Source organism: Vicugna pacos, chromosome 9, assembly GCF_048564905.1.
Source record: "Vicugna pacos chromosome 9, VicPac4, whole genome shotgun sequence".
Classification (NCBI taxonomy): domain Eukaryota; kingdom Metazoa; phylum Chordata; class Mammalia; order Artiodactyla; family Camelidae; genus Vicugna; species Vicugna pacos.
The window spans coordinates 745,108-754,733 of record NC_132995.1 but is presented as its reverse complement, the minus strand read 5'-3'; the positions used below and the strand labels follow the sequence as shown (position 1 = coordinate 754,733).

Below are 9,626 nucleotides of genomic sequence, written 5' to 3'. Positions count from 1 at the left end.
GCGCGTCCTCCGGGCCCGCACCGCCCTCTCCCGCCGGACACGAGAGCCCGAGTGCGGGGCGCCTGCTCACGTGCCTGCGGCCCGGGCCCCGGGGTCCAGGCCGGGGAGGCGCCCGCGGGCGGGGCCGTGTTTCTGGCAGACGGCGTGACGGCGCGGGGAGAGGCCCCCCGGGCGGGGGGACCCTCAGGTGCGGAGGCCTGGAGGCCGGGCTGAGGCGGGGGCGGGGGGGGGGGGGCGTTCGGGAAACCTGGGGTCCATTTTATGTCTGCAGGATGTAAAGAATTCGAAGCGACGTTGTGCCTGAGGATTTTTACTTTCATTTTCGGGGAGAGGGGAGGGTGAACAAAAGAGTGACACCGAGATAGGCTTCTAAAAGTTTACCAAATGCTGCTCGGAGGAAGAGCAGACGAGCAGAGTGGCAATAATATTTAGGTACAGGAAGGTCGACTCCTGTACAAGATTACATGACTGGCAGGAGTCTGCTCGGAGGACGGAGGTCCCGAGGTAATGCAGACACCTCGAGCTCAGCTGGCACCTGGGCTGGGCAAGAGTGTTTAGTGGCTTGAACCCATGGAAGCTGGCTGTGGTTGCCAGGCTCTCAGGCGACCTCCCTTTCCGCACAGTTTCCTGTAACTGCAGAATATCTTAGGGACTGTGGTTTGTGGAGTTTCCTTCCGGGCCTCAATAGTCCTCACTCCACCCTATGGTCTCCGGGATAATACTGTCTCTGTACTATTGCGCCACTCTTTCAGCCCTTGGACCCAGGGACCTTGAACAAACATGAGGCCTAGGGTCATGTGGAGTGGCCCAGGGTTCTAAGTCCAGGCCCAGGCTTATATGGAGTGGTTCTTATTCTTGGCAACCAGTGGAATGAGATGTGGAAGGTACCAGATCAAACATAGGTACCAGAATGCGCAAAGGCCTGGAGAGGAGGCTGAGCTGGTTCAGGGACCTGCGGGTATCTTTTCTTTTTCGTGGAAACTGGGAGCAGTGAGTGGAGCAGGAGTCAGGTCTGGAACAACTTTGGGAAAATTGAGTGTCCCTTCTGGAGGTGATGGGAGCAATGAAAAATCTGGAGCAGTGGAGACAGGTGATCTGACTCCGGTGTTATCAGGCTCCCTGTGGGTGCAGCATGGAGAATAGCATTGGCGTGAGGGAGGTGGTGGGGAGACCATGAAAGAGGCTACTGCTGTGGTCTGGGTGAGTGTGTTGGTAGTTTGACCAAGGTGGTGGCTGTGGAGGTGGGAGAAGTGGCTGGTTTGGTGTGTTAGGTATAGAAACCTGAATTTTCTAATTCTGAGGTTGAGAGAACGGTAGGAGTCAGGGATAAGTGAAGGTTTGGTTTTAGCTTCTGGAAGGATGGAAGCTCCATCAGGTGAGACAGGGAAGTCCACAGTAAGAGTAATTTTCTTTGGGGATATCAGAAGTTTTATATTTGGCCTCTTAAGGATATGAGATCTTTCAGAGAGCAGTTTTTGGGCATCTAGTACTCTGAGGAGGAGTTCGGGATGGAGACTTATCCAAAGGGCAATGGAGAGAGTGTGGCCCAGGGAGGAGCTTCTTATTTCTTTTTTTAATGGAGGTACTGGGGATTGAACCCAGGACCTTGCACATGCTAAGTGTGTGCTCTACCTTGGAGCTATACACCCCACCTCCTGTAGATCACTTTAGTGTGGGGAATCCAGGTCAGGATGATAATGATTAATAGTAGCCCAGGACGATGAGGGTAGGCCTGAGGACTAGGTTTCCTGCTTGGGCCCCTGGCTGTGGGAGGTGGGTGTCATAACACAGGTGAGAGAAGTGGTCGTGGGGAGGATGGGGAAGGTTATAGTTTGGCATGTGGGCAAGGCCTCTGAGGGATCGGTGGACATAAGATGGTTGTGGAGGCATCATCAGGAGGAATTCAACAAGCTGGTGCTTAATCGCTGCTCTACAGACTGACCAGGATTTTGTTGTAACCCTTGGTGGGACCTGGGATGTTGTAGTCAGGCTGGTGGATTAGCTTGGAGATGTATGTGGTCATCTGGGAGACTCACAGATGAGGTAGAGGGCCAGGCACTGGGCCTTGAATGGGGGTTAGGAGAAGAGAGGAAAGCTGTGACTGGTCAGGATTCATCAAATGCAGCACAACTGGCAGAGGGCCATGGGTACCTGAGATCTGATATGGTTCTGGGTAGGTGAGGTTGAAGCAGGGAAGGAGGCCTTCATGGCAGGACTCAGGGCTGCCTTTGTTAATGGGGATCATCAGCATCTCGGGTAGTATTTGATCCTATTTGACTTTGCCAAGCATTCTGTGGACCGTTTGTGCTTGGTAATGATTAGGGAAGCTAAGGAGGTGATTATGGTGTAGGGCAGGAGGAGCTGTGGCTGGGTAAGACCGTCACACCCATCTTAGTGTCCTGAGATGATGTCCTGCTTTTCCTTTTTTCCCTCAGTTCACTTTGTCTTTCCCTCAGCTGGACCATGGGCTCTGCTACCCTCCTTCTCTTTCTTGTCAGACGTGCTGTGGGTGCCATCATGGAACTGTGTGTAGTGCCCTGAGCAGTGGATTCCCCAGGCAGCCCTAGCCCAGCTGCCTCTGAAAGTGCAGAATGATTTGGGAGTCAGGAGTCTTGCAGGCAGCTCAGTGAATCCCACCTGGCTTGCCCTCTCCCTGCTGGAGTGACTGTCCAGATCCGTGGCCTCCAGGGCTTCTTTCTCTCGCTAACAGTTCTGTGTGACTGCCTGTGCCAGGCCGTGGTCATTACGTACATGAACTCTGGGCAGTCCTTGTACGGCGTTCTTCAGTTGTGTGTAATGTTTTCTTTCCTGACTGCTGTCATATATTGAGCTGCTCTGGGCCAGTGCTGACCACTCAGCTATGCCGTCTTTCATGAAGACTTGTATCATTCAGGTTCTGAGTAGTTGCACAATGGAGGGTGCAGGAAGAACCTTGGTTGTTTCACAGAGTAGACATGATGAGATGGCCTCAGAGAAGAGGAGGCCTGGGCCGGGTGAGTGGCATCTGAGGGGGGACATGATAGCATGACTATGTTCAGATCATACCAGGAACCTGCCCTGTGTCCAGTAGTGTTTTGGTGCAAGTGCCACTGGTCACACCTCATTTCTGCCTTTTCCCCATACTTGACACTTTGCTGCCTTGTCCTTGCATTGGTGCCTTCCAGCTCCTGGCTGCCTTAACCTTTGTGGCCTCTGTGGGTCACCTGTTCCTCTGCACTGCAACACCTGCAGTATTGACCTGCACATGTGTCATGAGGTGTGCACATATCCCTAAGTAGTCCCTGGACACCAGCTACTTGGTTCCAGTGGAAATTTACCAGAGCAGGACATAACCAGCTTTCCTCACAGCATGCCCACATCACACCTTAGATGAAGGCTGTTGGCAGAGGGATGAGTTAGACACCTTGCCTCTGCTCCATGTGGTGCACCCAATCCTTGGGCCCTTGGTCTGGTGAGGTCTCCCCTATTCTGTGATCTTCATAGGCCTGCCCTCTGCTGCCAGGCAGCCACTTCAGCCTGCTCCAGCCCCCTTGTTCTTAGAACAAACTCAAGGAACAAACTCATTCCTTGTTGTGTCTGATGCACCTTTGTAATGGGGCTTGCCTCTCCCATCAGGGTCAACATGCATTTCCTCAGCATTTCTCTGTTTTCAGGTTATAGACATGAAACAAGATGAGGAAACCCCTTCTGGGCAGAGTTTATCTGTAGAAGGAGAATCTCACATCAGGGCGTCTGAGGCAGGTCCACCCACCCAGAAGACCCACCCCTGTGAGATATGCATCCCAGTCTTCAAAGATATTTTGCACCAAGCTGAGCACGCAACAATATACCCTTTGCAGAAACCGTACTTGGGTGTCCCATGTGTGAGATGCTTCTGTTTCGCTGCAGACCTTCACCAGCAACAGAAGCATGACAGTGGAGAGGAGCCCTGGAAGAGAGATGTGGACAGGTCCTCATGTGTGAGGAGCTGTAGCTTCTTCATGTCAGGGAAGCTTTTCACCTGTAGGAGGTCGGGGAGGACTTCTCGGCCAGCTCAGGCCTTCTCCAGTGCCAGGCCATTCCCAACAGTGAGGAGCCACAGAATGGCAGTGAGAGTGAGAAGGCCTTTCACAGTGAAGAGTCGTTACAGGCAGGGTGAATGTGAACTAGTTGCCACCTGCAACCACACACTTGTTCAAGATCGGAGTGTCTACTCTGAAAAAGAGCTTTACAAGTGTAACAAAAGTAGGAAAGCCTTCAACTGCAACTTCAGACTTGTTCAGCACCAGCAAATTCATGCTGGTCAAAGGACATACGAGTGTAATGAATGTGGAAATTTTTTTAGCTAAACCTCTGACCTTAAACACCAGAGAATTCACACTGGAGAAAGGACTTATGATTGCAATGAATGTGGAAAAGTCTTTATCCACAAATCCAAACTCATTCACCATCAGACACAACATGCTGGAGGAATGCATTATGAGTGTGGTGAATGTGGGAAGTCCTTTAGCTACAAATCCAACCTCACTGAACACCAGCGAGTTGACACTAAAGAAAGACCTTATGAATGCAGCGAATGTGGGAAGTCCTTTAGACAAATTTTTAACCTTATTCGACATGGGAGAATTCACACTGGAGAAAAGCCTTATGAGTGTAATGATTGTGGGAAATCTTTTAGCTGCAAATCCGAACTCATTCAGCACCAGAGAATTCTCAGTGGAGAAAGGCCTTATGTGTGCAGTGAATGTGGGAATTGCTTTAGACAGTTCTCCAGCCTCATTCGACATCGGAGTGTTCATGCTGGAGAAAGGCCATATGAGTGCACTGTTTGTGAGAGATCCTTTAGTCGCAAATTTATCCTTGTTCAGCATCAGAGAGTTCACACTGGAGAAAGACCTTGTGAGTGCAGAGAATTTGGAAAATCCTTTATCCGTAAATCTGACCTCGTTCAACACCAGAGAATGCATCCTGGCACAAGACCTTATGAGTGCAGTTAGTGTGGGAAATCCTTTAGACAACACTCTGGCCTTATTCAACATCAGAGCATTCATTCTGGAGAAGAGCCTTATGAATGTGGGGAATGTGGGAGATCTCTCAGCCATAGTGCTGTCCTTATTCAACATCAGAGAGTTCATACTGGAGAAAGGCCTTATGAGTGTAGCAAATGTGGGAAATCCTAAAAGTGAAAATCTAACCTCTTTAGACACCAGAAAATTCACACTGGAGAAAAGCCTTAAGTATGCAGAGGTGGTTTTATTTCCTCACTCAGTATAACAGCACTTGGGGAGACTGTGAGCCATTTACCTTTATTTAACCCACTTTTATTCAGACTTAGACTGTGCAGGATTCCTCATAAGCTTCAGTTATGTGTGAGGCTTTAGGTGTGTTGCACTTTCTACCTGCCCAGAGCTGCTGCTAGATTTATGTCACTGCTAGTTTCTGTACTGGAGCCATTTCACCTCTACTGCCTGACACACCTACGCAGTGTGCATCAGTCACCACACGAACACGGAGGGAAGCTGACCTCCGTGTTCTCCCTTTTGCTTGGGGGAATTATGAATAGCCCAGGCCCTCAGCAGCATCCTCATTCCTTTCTTTTCATTTTTTTTTAAACTTTTTTTATATAAACTTTTTTTATTGAGTAATAGTCATTTTGTAATGTGTCAAATTCCAGTGTAGAGCACAATTTTTCAGTTATACATGTACATACATACATTCATTGTCACATTCTCTTTTGCTGTGAGCCACCACAAGATCCTGTATATATTTCCCTGTACTACACAGTACAGTCTTGTTTATCTGTTCTACATTTTGAAATCCCAGTCCCGTCCCACCCCTTGTCCCCCTGGCAACCACAAGTTTGTATTCTATGAGTCTGTTTCTGTTTTTTTTGTTTTTTGTTTTTTGTTTTTTTAAGATTCCACATATGAGCAATCTCATATGGTATTTTTCTTCCTCTTTCTGGCTTACTTCACTTAGAATGACATTCTCCAGGAGCATCCATGTTGCTGCAAATGACGTTATGTTGTCAGGTTATATGGCTGAATAATATTCCATTGTATAAATATACCACATCTTCTTTATCCAGTCATCTGTTGATGGACATTTAGGCTGTTCCCATGTCTTGGCTATTGTAAATAGTGCTGCTATGAACATGGGTGCAGGTGTCATTTTGAAGTAGGGTTCCTTCTGGATATAGGCCCAGAAGCAGGATTCCTGGGTCATATGGGGAGTCTATTCCTAGTCTTTTGAGGAACCTCCATACTGTTTTCCACAGTGGCTGCACCAAACTGCATTCCCACCAGCAGTATAGGAGGGTTCACCTTTCTCCACAGCCTCTCCAGCATTTGTCATTTGTGGATTTTTGAATGATGGCCATTCTGACTGATGTGAGGTGATACCTCATTGTAGTTTTGATTTGCATTTCTCTGATAAGTAGTGATATTGAGCATTTTTTCATGTGCCTATTGATCATTTGTATTTCTTCCTTGGAGAATTGCTTGTTTAGGTCTTATTCCTTTCTTTTCTGATTTTAGGGAATGGACCTGATCCAGTGTAGGTCCAAAGGACCTGTCCTCAGCTTGCTAAGAAGGACTGCCTTTCTCAGGGACATTATTCAAGCATCATGCTTGTGATGAATTTTCCCCAGTTCTAATTCACCAGCTTAGAAATTGCTTGCTGCACATTGCTCTGATCTTTTCATAAAGGAATGTTTTTGCACCTTTAATTTTGGTGGTTCTATTCACCACTTTGGGGGTAATTTTGAAGTATAATTACGGTCTGTTAGCATGTAGGGATGAACAGATTTTGTGGGGATCCCAAACTTTCTGTGCTTTGGGAGGGACTGTATGATGGCAGGAAATAGCTCTTGGTCCAACAGTTGTCTAATTTGTATTGCTGCCCAAGGCCTTGAACGAAGGACTGCAGGGCTTTGTGATCCTCATTTGTGGACTGGTGCCAGGAATTTTTGAAAAGTCAGGAATTTCCCTAAAGAAGAGCGCTTTGTTGTGAGAACCCCCAGTGTTTCTGTGAACAACAAATTTTATTCCCTTGTTCACAGTGTATATTATGTAATTACCAAAAATGTTGAGGGGCCCTCTTCCTCAGGTCCTGTAAAGGAGCCATGTGCCACGATACAGATTTTCATAGCCTATGACATTTGTTGTTAGACTGTAAGAATCAGAACCATAATTGGTGTTACTGAACTAAAATCAGATCTGCTCGCCCGTGCACAGCACAGCCAGTCTGCTGACACTAGGTTGTCATGAAGTACAGCATTTATTGCAGGGCACCAAGCAAGGACAATGGGCAGCTAATGGTCAAAAGACCCTACCTCTCCAATGGTTTTCAGGGAAGGGTTTTTAAAGGCAACATTTGGGGTGAAGGTTGCAGCTCATGGAATTCCTTCTGACTGGTTGGTGTTGAGGTAGCAGGGTGATACTTCAGTTACCTTAATCATCAACCTCTGGTTCCAGCCCACCTGGGGTCTGCATTCTTGTGGTCAGTGTGTAGTCCCCATCCTCCAGCCTTAGTTTCTGCAGAACAGCCCAGAGATAAGGGTCAGGTGGTTATGTGTATCCCTTGAGGAGGAATTAGGACTGTTACTGCCACACTGTTGTTTAAGCTGTCATTACTTTTCTTTCTTGACTGCTTTTCTTTTGTTTCTGCATCCCCTCACTTCCCTAATTAGGCTCTGCTTGAGTTTGCTTTTTGGAAATCAGGGAAGGCCTAGGAGATTAAAGCCTTTTCTACAAACAAACAGGTGATGTGCAGGGACTTTTGTACCCAGAAGGGCCCTGCAGGATCCAGCTTTTCTTTGATACTTTTCAGTCCTGAGGGAAACGGGCAGGACAAGAAAGGGAATACAGTTTTGGATAGAGATGTTGATCATAAACTTGACAGGGGAAGTCAGTTTTCGGAGGGTTCAGTTTCCTTGGTGCAGAAACACTGGATTAATAGGGAGAGGAGAGACTACAGTAAGCTACATGGAGTATGCCTCTTCTAAAAGTTCATCCACAGGTGTTCCAGTGACTGCATCCTCTGAGATAAATGTGTACAGAAATTCTCAGGGCCTCTATGACTGTCTTCTGTAGGTGAGGTTCGTGGATTCTGGGAGTCTTTCCAGCTGTCTCCTCAAGGCCATTGCTCTACCGGCAGGAAAACAAGGATAGAGGGAAGGGTTATCCTGCAGTCCAAGGATGCGTCTTTGATGACCCAGCCAGCAGTCTTGTTGATTCAAGTGACAATAGCCTCCACTGCTTGCCCACATTTGCTGCCACCAAGACAAGGCTGCACCTCCCAGGATAGAAGGAGAGATGGCGGAGACCATACAGCACTGGCAGCCTAGTATTCTGAGGAAACTGGGACACCTAGGCTTTTATTTGGAACCACTTTTTAGGACTTTATTAAGATTTATCAAGGATTAAGGTTACCTTTGAACAACATGGGTTTGAACTGCATGAGTCCAGTAACACATAGTTTTTTTCCCAGTAAATACATGCAGTACTATACAGTTCATAGATTGTTGATTCTGTGGATTTGGAAGCACAGGTCTAAATGGCAGACTGGCACTAGAACATCCACAGATTTTGGTATCCACGGTGGGTCCTGGAACCAGTCCCCCTCAGATGCTGAGGGACTACTGCAGTTCATATAATTGACGTGCCACGAAGTGCACTTATCTAATGTGCACAATTGATGAGCTTTGACATATGTATCAAGCTGTGAAACCATCGTCACAATCGTGAAAATGAATTTATCTGTCACACACTAACCTCATGCCTTTTTAGAGTCTCATTCCATACGTTCCTCAGCCCTCCAGACAATCATTGGTTCCTTGATTTACTTTCCTGCTTAGTAGGTTAATTTGTATTTTCTATAATTTTTCTTTAAAGAAGGCATCTCTTTATTTTTTTTTAATCTTTTATTGCAGATTGAACCCAAAACCTTGTGCCTGCTAAGCAGGTGCTTTACCACTGAGCTGTTACCCTCCCTCGTGCATTTTCTGTAATGTTAAATAGGCATCATAAGATGTATACTTTTTTTTTAACTGGTTTACTTTGTGCTGCACTATTATTTTGAGGTTCAGCAATGATGCTTATGTGAGTAATTAAATCTTTTTATATCTGAGTAGTCACTTCTATGTGTAACCACTCTGATTATCCATTTTTCTCTTTATGGATGTTGGATTATTTCCTGGTTTGGGGTATTACAAATAAAGCTGCTTTAAAGACTTGGTTCAGTTCTTTATATGGATATATGTTTTATTTCCTGTGTGTTAATAACTCAAACTATTACAGTGTAGGTAGATGTTTAACATTTTAAGATAATGCCAAACTGTGTTCTAAAGTGGTTGTTCTCTTTTGCCTTCCCACCAGCAGTGTATAAGAATTGTAGTTCCTCTGTGATGCAGTCAGCACTTGATGTGGTCAATCTCTTTAAATTTTAGCCCTTGAAATAAGTCCACAAGAGTCAAAATGTGGAAACAACCCAAATGTCCATCAACACAGAGAAAGACAAATATCATATGATACCACTTATATGTGGAATCTTTTTAAAAAATGACACATTCTATTTATAAACAAAAACAAATTCATAGACATAGAAAATAAACTAATGTTACCGAAGGGGAAAGGGCAGGGGAGGGA

General features: G+C 46.4%; 1 protein-coding gene across 1 annotated transcript; it reads left to right on the top strand.

Moving 5' to 3' along the window:
• Window positions 1-3,620: 3,620 nt before the first annotated feature.
• Window positions 3,621-9,215, top strand: LOC116279704 (uncharacterized). Its single transcript, XM_072966497.1, is given in 1 exon segment — window positions 3,621-9,215. A coding segment is annotated over 1 exon segment (1,497 nt). The 5' UTR covers window positions 3,621-3,662; the 3' UTR covers window positions 5,160-9,215.
• The last annotated feature ends 411 nt before the right edge of the window (window positions 9,216-9,626 follow it).